Raw genomic sequence first — 13,166 nt, forward strand, 5'->3', positions numbered from 1 at the left:
GCTCCGAGATAATCTGCTTACCCTTGGATGAACGCTTGCTAGAGTTCGATCCCTGCAAGTGAGAACCTTCCCTCTTCAACTTCCCTTTTCCTTTTCCTCTTGCCTTGTGAGATGATGCACAATGGGGCTCCATGAGGTCTATGATCGCCGCAGGGTTGTTGAGATCGATGTCATTCTCTTCACAATCGCTGCCCGGGGGTGATTATGTGCTGGCATACCTTCACTTTCCAGAGGATGTTGAGCCCTCAAACATGTAGCATAGGTGCTTGAAGTTTGCCGGGGGGCCATTTCGAAATTTGTAGTACTTCTTGAGGCTCGTTGTCTGAGAAGGAAGAGCAAATAAACGAAAAAAACACAAGAAAAAACACAAATATAACAATAAGTACGTCAACTCGCATAATTAAGGAAATATTAGACATAATATTAGTGGCGTACCAGTCAAATGTGTTCCCATTGCTCCGGAGTTCCCGTGACAATCCCCAAATCATCATCCCACCCACAGCCGGTGCCTGCCTTATCTCGGACAAATTCTGAGAAGTACACCCAAAGCTCCCTAAGATGCTTAATTTTGTCGCCAACCTGTTTTTGTGTGTAGGCGGTGCCATCCTTCAGCCGTCTGTTTAATTTTTTCGTGATGTTCGGCATATGCTTCCCAAAGGGATGGCGAACTCCGTCATCTTGGCAGTTACAAAGAATATGCACCAAGATATCCTCATGCTCTTGTTCCCATTTCACATTTACCAACGGGATGGGAACTTTTGGTGGGGATGGGGTTTGCATCCCATGCTTTCGAGGAAACTTACGGGGAGTGGTAAAGAACGACATCTACGAATATGTATAGAAAACAGCAAAACAACGTGCATAAATCATGTATGATACTTATCTACCAACCACAATCAACACAAAACTAATATTTTACGTAGACACTCGAACTAATATATACGATTACGTGAACTGTGATACGACATATATACAATAAGCAGGAAAATAGGTTAGGCACAAACAATTTATAAATGAAGCAAGCTTTGGTATAAAATAAGAAGTCTACCTTGAAGTTGTTGGAATGTCGTTGTCGCAGAAAGTGGTGGCATATTAATCATAATTGATGAAAGACCCTAATACCATAGACAACACACAGATACACATATTTAGCATACTTATGGCCAATTTTTCATGGCCAGCAAACAAAGCGCCATTTATCCATTTGCTGAAAATGTATATGAATTTATAACATCTCGAGGAGTTACATATTTTGATTAGAAGTACAAAATAAGCCCAAGAAGATAAAGCGATAAAATCTACTTATAAAGCAAAACCAACATGCATGCATACATGCAAAACCCAAGATTATTATATAGTAGGGGATTTGATTCTTATGAGTGCAGATTTAGACAATTGTTTTCCCACAACTTTATAAACAGAAGCTGATGTTGACTTTCACACGTTTTGTTTTCCTAGCTAGGATGTTATTGGCATTCTTGTTTTCATTTCTGTAATTTGAACTAGCAAAACTATAGGATAAAGCAAGAAATGCCCAAGGGAGAGTAATCCCTACGGATTGTAAATTGTATTTGGACCTCTAATCAGTAAATGTCCCTCTGAACTGGTTCATGTCAGGAAAATGGCCAAATTAATTGTTTTTTTTTTCCTTCTCAGCAACAAGTGCTTCTTGCAAAACCCAAAAAGTTTGATCTCCAAAGTTTCTAAAAGCCATAATATGTCTTCTTCTAAAATCTAGAACATGTTGCTTTCCTCCACCCTCCCTTAAGTCCCTTTATCCCTCATTCTAATCTTATGCTTTCTCTCTCCTCCATGACCATGACTTCAGGGGTATGCTAAGTTCAACCATCATGTACAATTGGTAGGATCTTTCACTGTCATGGACTTGCATCCCTAGGGCAACAAATAGGTTGATAATATTTTGAGCTATGCTTAAATTATATTTCCTGTTTCATTGCTAGATGTTTCAATCTCTTTTTTAGTGTGACCCCCCCAAAGAAGAATTTGTATAGATCCTACCTATGGAGAATCTGTATAGATCCTAACTACGGAGAATTTTATGTTTATTTTGTGGTATATTGTATTTTGTTCTTTCTCAATATTAACAGACAACTTAAATACAAAATATTTTATAAACAATATGTACACCATGTCAGAATACTTTTTCAAGTGAAATGCCGAAAAAAAAAACCAAAAGAAAAATCCCCCTAGACATTGCTTTAACAAATATAACTCTGTATCCAAATACAATTCTAGACTTGTTCAAGTCAAATGACTAAAAGGGGGGAAAGAAAAACCCTACTAAATGAGTATATAACTCTGTATCTTTATACACTTCTCCAATTAGAAGACAATTGAATCAAACAAAATTGCATATACACTTGGAAAATAGGAAACCAGCCTAGGACACAAGCAAACAAAGTCTGCAATCAATAATAATTCAAAAGATTCTCGGACCCCTGTTAATGATATCACACAATCTCATGTGGGCAACAATATCTAACATACACAGCAAAACTTGCCCTGGTCTCTACAAGCAGCTGTGAAAAACGAAACCCAAACTTTGGACACAAATGTTGTGGTGTCTAATTTTCCTCTTTCTCAATGGGGCATGCATAAACAGGTTTTCAAGCAATTTATTGTGATTCTGCCAACATTTATAAGGAAAAACCAAAATACAATTCTACGCAAGATAACGAAAAACCCAAACCTACAAAATTAAATTCTACAGAACCATAACAAAAAGCTATATGCAGTACCTTGGATCGTGATCGTGTGCGTGGAGCCGTGGCTAGAGCTCTTCTCCACCGAGACTGGCGTCTGGCTTCACAGGCAGATGAATTTCTGGATGGGTGCTCTGGATTTTTGGGAGGCGAAGCCTCTAATATACCCGAGGAAACGGTATTGAGGTCGAGCATTGTGGGGACACGAATCATGGGAGTTGTGGGCCAGCGTGTTAAGGAGAGTGCAAACTAAGCCCATACGAGGGGTGGGGGGCTAGAGAAATCCACTGGGTTTCGCGCCCTGCCAGACTGGCGTGATGGGGGGGGAGGAGTGCCTGCTCGCGCCGCAGGGGGTGGGGCGGCGTCGAAAATGGTTTTCCCTCGGTGTGGCGGTGATGTTAGGGAGGGAATTTACAAAACAAATGTCATGAAGTGGGGAACAAAATGAAATGGTTTTCCTTAAGCGGCCGGACGATGTGAGGAGGGGGGGGGAATTTTCAAACTCGCGCAAAAGAATTGGGGGGGGGCAGAAATTAAATAGTTTTTCAGCAAGCGGCTGGAACGTGTGAGGGGAGGGAGAAATTTTGCACACAAAGCGTAGGGGGTGGGGGGGGCGAGAAATCAGAAATGGTTTTCAACAAGGCAGCTTCGGACGCATGTGAGGGGCACTGTGTTGGGGAGACGCTGGCCTTTTTCCTTTGTTTAGCGTGGGAAAGACACAACACCGGGCTTGTTTCAATTAGTAAGAGGTAGGGGCAAAATGGGGAAAAGTGGATAAATTGTTACCCCAAAAACCAAGCCTTGACCCAGACACTGAACAGTGTCTGGGTCAAGGCTGTTGCCAAATAAAGCCTTAATGAACTAGAGACTATCCAATTAGTTATATTGAATAAGTATTTTTGTCCTATCAAAAAGTGAAAAGACAAAATTATTGCCCACATATATCTAACTGAATATTCTCCAGTTCAAATAAACCAAAGATGATCATGTTCCCCAAGGACTATATTTGCTCTTATTCAATGGATAAATTTACAATACAAGAAAGTCCATATTTATAAAAGTTTGAGAGAATACAAAACTGTATAAATATTAAATCAAATCAGATTTGAATTTACTTTATTTTTCAAAAAATCTTTTTGCCCTCTTGTGTTTATGCTAGTTGGTTCACATCACGGCCGGTAAGCAGTGGGCAGTCAAAATGCGCACCCACCCCCAAAGTTGTAATTTCTCACGTTCAACTAAGCAAGCATGGAAGCATAGTTGTCGCGTAAATCACGTTCAAGAAACCAAGCATAAAAGCATTGTTAACCAATTCCAAGACATATCAATAGCTTTTCTCTTTACTCATAAAAAAAAAAAAAAAAAAAAAAAAAAAAGCCTTTTCTCTTTCACTGCCAATTTTGGTCAATAAAGAGAAAGTGCATATTGTATCTGGTCACACACTTCTTTGCCTTCTCAAGCGGTGGAAAGCTTTGCTGCTTATGAAAACGTGTGATTAAAGAGGCATTAATTATTTAAAAATATTAAATTGTGATTCGTCTTTAAGAGGTAGTTCAATCGGTTAGATATTACGCTTCATAAAATAGAAGTCATTAGTTCGAATCATTTTCAAAGGAAATGAAGCATTTTCCTTTAAACAATTTAAAAAACATACAATTAAGAGTTTAATAAAGGAGAAATGGAAAATTACAGTTTACCCTTTTAAAGTTGACAGCGTTTTTCAATTCAAACACCAAAGTTTCAATTTTTGCAATCCACCCCCACAAATTTTCATTTTTTTTTTTCAATTCGACCAATATTATCCCAAAATTCTCATATTGTCCCTAATTTTTATTTTTTTTTATTTAAAAAAAAAAAAAAAAAAAAGTTCCAAATTTGGTGAATGCAAAAATGGTCAGATGGCCAATAGCTATCACCCCGAATTTTTTTTTTTAATTTTTATAAAAAATAAAAAAATAAAAAATTATGAGCAATATGTGAAGTTTTGGATACAATTGATCAAATTGTAAAAATTTAAAACTTTGGAGGGTGAATTGCAAAAATTAAAATTTTGGTGTTTAAATTGAAAAACGCTATCAACTTTGAGGGGTAAATTATAATTTTACCAAAGAGAAATAGTAGGAATATCAAAGGCTGTACTTAACGTTGAATCCATGACTTCCACTTTCTTTCTTTTTTCTCTTTTCAAAGCCATGACTGTTTACTCGTAAAATATGGCAGTGGAGAATAATAAAATCACATTTATTACTAAATTAAAGTGCCTTGATGAGAAAGAAATCAAGGCTTGACATTTATTTAAACCAAAAACAAAAAAAATTAAAAAAAAAAAAATTCACTTAACCTCCTTAAACTACCGTCCCAATGACAATTTACGCTCAAACTATCAATTACGACAATTTACCCCTCAAACTATCAATTACGATAATTTACCCTTCAAACTATCAAAACAATGACAATGTACTCTCCAATGCTAGCAAAATGACGAAATTATCTCTATAGAATTTTCAATAAGACAAAAATACCATTAAAATTTTGAAAAAAATTTAAATTTATTATTTTTGTTTTTATTTTAGTAACAGTAATTTCGTTATTTTTTAAAAACTTGGGGTACATTGTCATTATTTTAGTAGTTTTGGAGGTAGATTAGCATTGGGGTAATAGTTTAATTAAGGGGGTTAAGTAGATTTTACCAAATATATATATATATAACTTATTTTTCTTACGCATACTTCCTAATTTACGTTTTGTTTCTACTATTTTATTTTTCTTACTTGAAAAACAAAAAATTAAAGTGCAATAATGATAGCAAAGACTTTGCCAGGGGCAACTTTGGATGATGAAGACTTTAGACCACATGCGACGAATAATAGCGTATTTGGCGACCGTTGGAATATATTCCTTTTACTTGAGGAAAGCTAAATCCAAACAAGCTTAACTTTCTTCTGCTCTTGAACACGCCAGACAGGAATTTCTTCGACTTGTCTAATACGCCGAATAACCTTTTTATTACAAAAATAAATTGTTTACTGTTTATTATTTATTAACATTCATCCTTCTAATTTCAGCGAGTAGCTTCGTGAAGATAATTTTTTGGCAGATATGAAGTAATCAAGATGTCAGAATCAAATCCATACACAAAATATCAAGCTGAATTTATTTATTAATTTTTTTAAAAAAAAAAAAAAAAAAAAAAAAATTTAACTAGCGACTTTCGTTTCATGACGGATGGTCTTCATCCGATTGAATTACCCATTTGAGACACCTAGTTATTGATTTTGACAAGAGATTGGAATTTTCCGGCCCTTTAGTCTTTAGAATGCCAGTATAGCATAAAATGTTTTGTGAATATATTTTTTTTAAGAGGTAACTTCACTTTATACCTCTGAATTTGATAAGTCCTTGAACTTTATAACCTCTCAATTTGAACTTATGAACATTCAATTATAATCAATTTAAATTCCCCGTCAGATTTTAAACATTAAAAGTGAGGCAATGACGTTTATACCCTAATTTTTAAAAAAAAATTTAAATTTATCCTTAACTTCAAATTAAAAAAAAAAAAAAAAAAAAATCACAAGGTGACCCACGGTTGAGCCACCTTGTAACCCTTTTTCTTCAATCTTTTTAAATTTTCTTTTTAATAAAAAGAAAATTGAAGGGTAATTTTGTCTTTTTAGAGGTTTAATGGCAAAAATTGACCGAGGAGGTAAATTGACTGTAATTAAAAGTTCACGGGTTCAAATTGAGAGGTTTTGAAATTCGGAGGACTTGTTAAATCGCGTGATAATTTAGGAGTTTAAAATGAAATTATCCTTTTTTTTTTTAATATTTAGCTTGCAGAAAAATAAAAACAAAAATAAAATTTTTAAAATAGCTATTCTTATTTTTTTTAAGAGAAATAAATACTAGTCTTCGTAAGGAAATAACTATTCCCACGAAAACCAAGCTTTCTTGTTTCTTTTTCAAGCTGAAATTAGGTTCTAAAGAAAAGAAAAAAATGCTGAAATTAGGTTTTCTGTCATCTGCAGATTAAGGACCTATCTCCCAATACATAGTTGATTATAACGGGATAACCAATCGGCTTTGTTAGGCCCACCATATGTAATACTCAAAACTCAAAAGGATACCCTACCTATAATGTTGGCAAAAACCAAAAAAAAAACTAAAAAAACTAAAAAAACTAAAAAAACTAAAATTTACAATTTTATCCCAATACAACACTACCAATGGGTTGCTCTTATCAAAAAAGAAAATATTAATTTAATTTTGGGAAAAATCATACTTAGTCCTTAGGTTTTTATCTTATTTGAATTTAGTCATTGAGTTTCTAATTTCAATAATATAATCTTTAGGTTTTGTCCAAATTTTAAACAGGTCATTAATTTTGTCATTTTTTAATCAAAATTAATGGTTTGTGATATGTCATGTGTGTCTCAATTGACAATCCAGTGTTAATATCAGCACCTAATGTCTATGTCATATCATTAAGCGCCACGTCATCTATGGAAAACAAAAACAAAAAAAAAAAACAAAAAACAAAACAAAACAAAAAAAGCCCAACTCCATAAACAAAATCCATCTTCTTCATCCTCCTAATTTTTTGGATTTGTAACATTAGAGGGAAAACCACGAATCACTAATTGAGCGTGAATGGTGACGTGTAAATTAGTAATACTATTCAAATGTCACTATTTTACACTATTTCGTAACACTATTTTACGAATAGTGACGTTTGAATAGTTAAGTCGTAATTTATTGACATTTTCTAAAAGTGTCACTATTCAAATGTCAATAAACCCTTGAATTTTTGCAGTGCATTGATATTGGGTGATGTCATGGACATTAGCATGTCAAATGAGATACACATTACAGATGAAAAATCATTAATTTTGACAATAAAGTAATAGAATGACAAATTTGAAATTTTGGCAAAACTTAAGGACCTTATTTTTTAAATTGAAAACCTAAGGATTAAATCCAAATAAGATAAAAACTTATTGTCTAAATATAATTTTTCCCTTTAATTTTAACAAGCTCGTGAAAATCCCATACTCAATTTTTAGTCATTGTCCTATTATATTTCTCAAGTAATGTTAGAAATTATGTTTTTATTTCATAATTATTATATAAATGTGATAGTCTTAACTAACCATTAGATCAATCATTGTTTTTTTTTTAAAAAAAATAAATAAATAAATAACAGCTGATTAAGACTAACACAACAACATTGTGAAATGAAAATAGAGACTCACTTCTATCAGGATGTGGTGTACGTAAAACTCTTTTTTACAGCCTTCAATACAAATTTGATACATCAAGTAAAAAATCAAATACAATGGAGATGAAAACACCGTATCTTTAATTCAAATCACTCTCATGAACTTTTCCATCAATTCTAATGCAATGCCCACCACTCACCACTAAACCCCCACCCACCTTCGAGCCCGCAACACCGGAGTCTCCAAAACCAATCAAGATGGTAAATCCCATGGTTTTATCAATTGGTATTTTGTCAAGAGAAGTGAAATTATTTTATGTGAATAATTATATCATTTTTTGGTGTTTCAAACTCTGATATTTGCTTCTTATTGGAGAGACCAAAACTTGATTCAAGTGTATGCCGGAGGAGATACAATTGTTTTCACATTTTGATCCTTCGACAGTTTTAGCATATCACCTTTGTTTCTCGTCTGATATGAAAGCAATAGATGAAACAGAAAAATTCAATTTTAAAATAATTATAAGATAAGAAAGATTAGAATTAGTTTGAGCAGGGTCCACCTAATTAGTAGTAGAGAATCATTTCCCACATTTCAAAGAAGATAATGTTGGATCAGTAACTCCGACTCACACTTCACCAAGAACATGGTGAAACGTCTGTGCCTCCAAAATGTTGTGAAAGAGAATCTTTCTGATTATAACCTTTTCTATTTGAGTAAGAGTTATATATATAAACCCTATTTTTATTTCACAATTATAGCATAATGTTGTGGTCTTAACTAAAACTTAATTTTTTTTCTTATTTAATGACCGATTTAAGAGTTCGTTAGAATTTTTGTATCAGTATTGTGGGATAAAGATGCAGTTTTCAACATTGAGTAATGCTAAAAATTACATTTTTTTTTTTTTTTAACTATCCATCAATGTCGATGTGACAGTTTTTCAACCAACATTTGGATTAGTGTCATTGTAAAAAAAAAAAAAAAAAAAAATCCAAAGGTTAGTACTTAGTTGGAACTGTCACATCAATACTGTGAGATAGTTGTGAAATAAAAATGTGTTATATATCATTACTTCTTCTTTTTTTAATATAAAGAGTACTACTAGAAGTTACATTTTTATCATACAATATCTCACAATGTTAACGTATCAATCTCAACCAACTCTTAGATTGGTCTTTATTAAAAGGAAAATATACATATATTTGATTCATTGGCTCTAGCTACCATGTCACGATTGTAGAATAAAAAAATAATGATATATAGCATTACTCCAACAGAAAACAATAACCATTAGTACTAGCTATTAGTTATGTATTATGTTGGGGATAAAATTCACTACGAGTCTCATTATCTTTCAACAATCCTCTACTATCTCTCCATTTTCTCAACTACTGACATTATCTTTCCACTATTTCAAATTATCTCTCAATCATTTGAAGGGAGAAGATCGAGGGAGCAGTTACACTGATAAAATCCTATAAAAGGGAACTCAAGGCCTCGGTATAGGGGATGGATCAATCAATTCTCAATATATTGTTAGATTTTGACTCCATATACAATTGCTAATTTAAGCGTCATAGAATCTCCGGAAAAGACCCCTTTAATGCTTTTATTATTTTGTAGGAGCCTGAAGATCGAAGACGCTTCATAGTAAATGCATAGGAGGTAGCACGACATATAGCATGTTTAACACAGATTGAAGTCCACATTACGGGGAAGTTCTAATGAAGCTAATTCAAGAGAAATATTGGTGGGAAGTTTGATATGAATTAATTTAAAAGTAAATTCCAACAAATTTCATGGGAGTGGGTAATCAAACACTCCAACATGTGCCCATTGCCTAACCCAACAGATCACGTAAATGCCCATAAACAGCTAATGCACACGAACTCATCATGATCATTGTCTCCAATTGCCTACATGCTTACCCATTTGATGAAACACCATATCAGACGTAATGCCTTGATCACCGTCCATTTCATCTACCCATGATGATTCCGATCCTTTCTCATTACAATATAACAAATTGATATAATTGCTCCGATGCTGCAATCCAACGAATTAGGATCCTCTCCAAAATGAACTTATTCCGTTGTTGCAATAAAACGAATTAGGATTTTTTTCTAAAATGAATTGAAAAATATCTATTTAGTATTTTAGTTATAATTGATGAATATTTTTATTTTTTCTACCTCTTTGAAGGAATGCATAGCATTAAGTGTTGGCCCTGGATCACCGTTGATTTTTTTAATCAAAAGGTGGACCCCACTAATCCCCTGTTAAAATCAGTGGAAGGAACATTCCTACCAATCCCATATGGTACTTTTGTCTCTCCCAACACGCAGACATACGAATCATCAAATCCAATGGCACTCTCTGCGAACGGCGAGATTGAAGAAGCGATCGACGCGCATTTCAAGCGATTCGACGTCGTTTCGGACGAGTCCGACCACTCCTACCTCAACCTGAACCGCCCCAAAAAGGACGGCGGAGATTGCTTCATCAACGGGAACAGTAGGACCCACAAGAAGATCATGCAGGAGTGGAGGATCCTAGAGAAGAACCTCCCCGAGACGATCTTCGTGCGGGCCTACGAGAAGCGCATCGATCTGCTCAGGGCGGTGATCGTCGGCGCTGCGGGCACGCCGTACCACGATGGACTCTTCTTCTTCGACTTGGCCTTCCCGCCCGATTACTCCACCAGCCCGCCCCAGGTCCATTTCCGCTCGTACGGGATGAGGCTGAACCCGAACCTCTACGCCAACGGGAGGGTCTGCTTGTCGCTGCTCAACACCTGGGCCGGTAAGAAGAGCGAGAAGTGGAACCCATGTGAGTCCACTGTGCTCCAGGTCTTGCTTTCGATTCAGGCGCTGGTTCTCAACGAGAAACCCTACTTTAACGAACCGGGTCACGGGATGTTGGGTCGGGCTATCTGGGAAAAGAAGTCGCAGGCTTATAACGAGGACGTGTTCATCTTGTCGTGCAAGACAATGCTATTTTTGATCCGAAGGCCACCGAGGAATTTCGAGGACCTTGTGGTCAGGCATTTTCGGGAGCGAGGGGATTGGATATTAAGGGCCTGTGATGCTTATAGAGGTGGGCTTCAGAGAGTCGGGTACTATGGGAGTTATGGGTCATCATCATCATCATCATCGTGTTCTTCGTCTTCAACGAGCGTCGATGTGTCGGAGAAATTCAAAGGGTCTATGGAGAAGCTGTACCCGGAGCTTGTTGCGGCTTTTCATAGGGGCGGAGCTTCAGTGGGGAATTTCGTCGAACGGTTGAATGTCGAGAGAAAAACGGCGCCATCGTCGTCCAAGGCGGCTCAGGTGGTTGTGAAAAACAAGCACGGTGGTGGGTTTGCGAGGAGGGTCATTCGGACAATCAAGAAGGCATTGGGATTGAAGAGGAAGAAGAAGAGTGGGAAAAGCGATGGAGATGTGACCAAAAAGGACTCTTCTTGAAGTGGGTGCGCAACGTGACGGAAGAAAACAGAGCAAGAGGGAGAGAGACGACATCAAGTGGGGACCAAATTGGTGGTGGGGGGTTGATTTCTTTTTAGGGCACTTTAACAATGGGAAGAAGATTAGGACTTAACCCTTTCTTTTTTTCTTTTTCTTTTTTCTTTTTTTTTTTTGTGTCTTCAATTATTTCTTTAGGTTTTGAATGATGATTAAGATACATAATTTACTCAAAGGAACAGGATATGAAGCTTTATTTTAAAGTTAAAAAACACTTTATTTTGGGTTGTACATAAAGATTAACATTCACCCAAGCAATTATTGCTCTCTATGTTACTTAATTTTGGCTTTTTTATTTTTTTATTTTGCTTTTGAGCTGATCGATTGACTCGTTACATGTTAATGTTTATGTATGTATGTATGTATGTATTTTTTTTTTTTTTTGACATGTCTATACAAAGAAAGAGAAAAATAAGATTCGAACTAATAACTTCCACTTAGTACTTAGAGTGATTATTTTATTTATTTATTTATTTTTAAATAGTCTTTATTAAGAATGAAAAAATATCAAATAAAATAACTTTGATATTAAAGTATACAAATATTCTTAAAATTTAGAATAGTCATAAGAATGACTAGTTAAAAAATAACTATTTTATAATAAAATAATTATTCTGTGCTCAAAAAAAAATAACACTAGTCTTCAACGAAATTAAAAAGGAATAAATTAAAATTTTCTTTAGTAGTATCTTTACGTTCTTTATGATGTAACCTAAAATATTTCTTTCAAAAAAAAAAAAAAAAAAATTCACGTACAACACAGAGGTTGACAGGATGTGACGCTTTTGTTAATAGTTGACACATAAAGATCCGAATGGTCTATTGAAAGCTTTTTTTTCACTGGACTAGGATTCTTTGTTTCGAGGTTGTGATTCTTTGTTTCGAGGTTGTGAACTAACCAACAAAAAGAAAAAAATTAGAAGCAGGACAAAGATACAATTTTTGCCATAATTTGGCCCAATTTTTCTCTTAATTTTTAAAAAATACCAGATAAAAAAAATAAAAAAAGGACCACAGAAGATTATTGCTTCAAAATTTTTTTAATTTTTAATTATTATTATTTTAAAAAAAAAATGACCACATAAGATAAAAAGGAATCTTAAAATTGCTACGCTTACAAACAAATCCTTACAAACACATGTGGCAAGAAAGAAGACAAAATAAATATAATTGTTTTTTTTTTTTTTTTGTGTGTTTTTTGTCATTTTCCTTGCCACATGTGTTTGTAAGGATTTGTTTGTAAAAATCCTTTGTAAGTATAGTATTTCTCTAAAGTAAAAGCTGGGCCAAAGTTGTGCCTTTATTATTTCTCAAAAAAATATCCTAGCAATTCATGGGCGGAAACTGTTGAGCTCGCTTTTCCTCCATGGTGTAAGCCGACTATTTATTAGGGTCAGTTTGGAATTATGATTTTAAAAGGTGGATTAAAAATAACGATTTTAACATTTGTAATTTGAAAATGTGATTTTTAAAAGTGCAATTAAAGTGTTTAGCAAAATCGCAGTTTGACCTTTAAAATTGTGTGTTTTCAAAAAAATATCTAATTATCTACAGCAGGCTACTATTGCAATTTCTCTATGCGAAATCGTGATTTTGGTTTAAATTTGCACTTTTTCAAATAAGCACCTCCTAGCCTGCTTATATATATATATTTTCTATTTTAGATTAAGTGATTTTTAAATCGTAATGCCAAACGCCTT

At 34.5% G+C, this 13,166-nt stretch overlaps 1 protein-coding gene across 1 annotated transcript; it reads left to right on the top strand.

Annotated features, from left to right (window-relative positions):
- Positions 1–10,143: 10,143 nt before the first annotated feature.
- Positions 10,144–11,640, top strand: LOC132166933 (putative ubiquitin-conjugating enzyme E2 38). The gene has a single exon (XM_059577795.1). It carries the CDS (start codon positions 10,150–10,152, stop codon positions 11,407–11,409), a length of 1,260 nt encoding a protein of 419 aa, XP_059433778.1. The 5' UTR covers positions 10,144–10,149; the 3' UTR covers positions 11,410–11,640.
- Positions 11,641–13,166: the final 1,526 nt, after the last annotated feature.

The sequence above is a fragment of the Corylus avellana genome, chromosome ca1 (assembly GCF_901000735.1).
Source record: "Corylus avellana chromosome ca1, CavTom2PMs-1.0".
NCBI lineage: Eukaryota > Viridiplantae > Streptophyta > Magnoliopsida > Fagales > Betulaceae > Corylus > Corylus avellana.

Coding starts and splice junctions, on each gene's coding strand:
- LOC132166933 (XM_059577795.1), top strand. CDS start 10,150: ATGCATAGCATTAAGTGTTGGCCCTGGATCACCGTTGATTTTTTTAAT.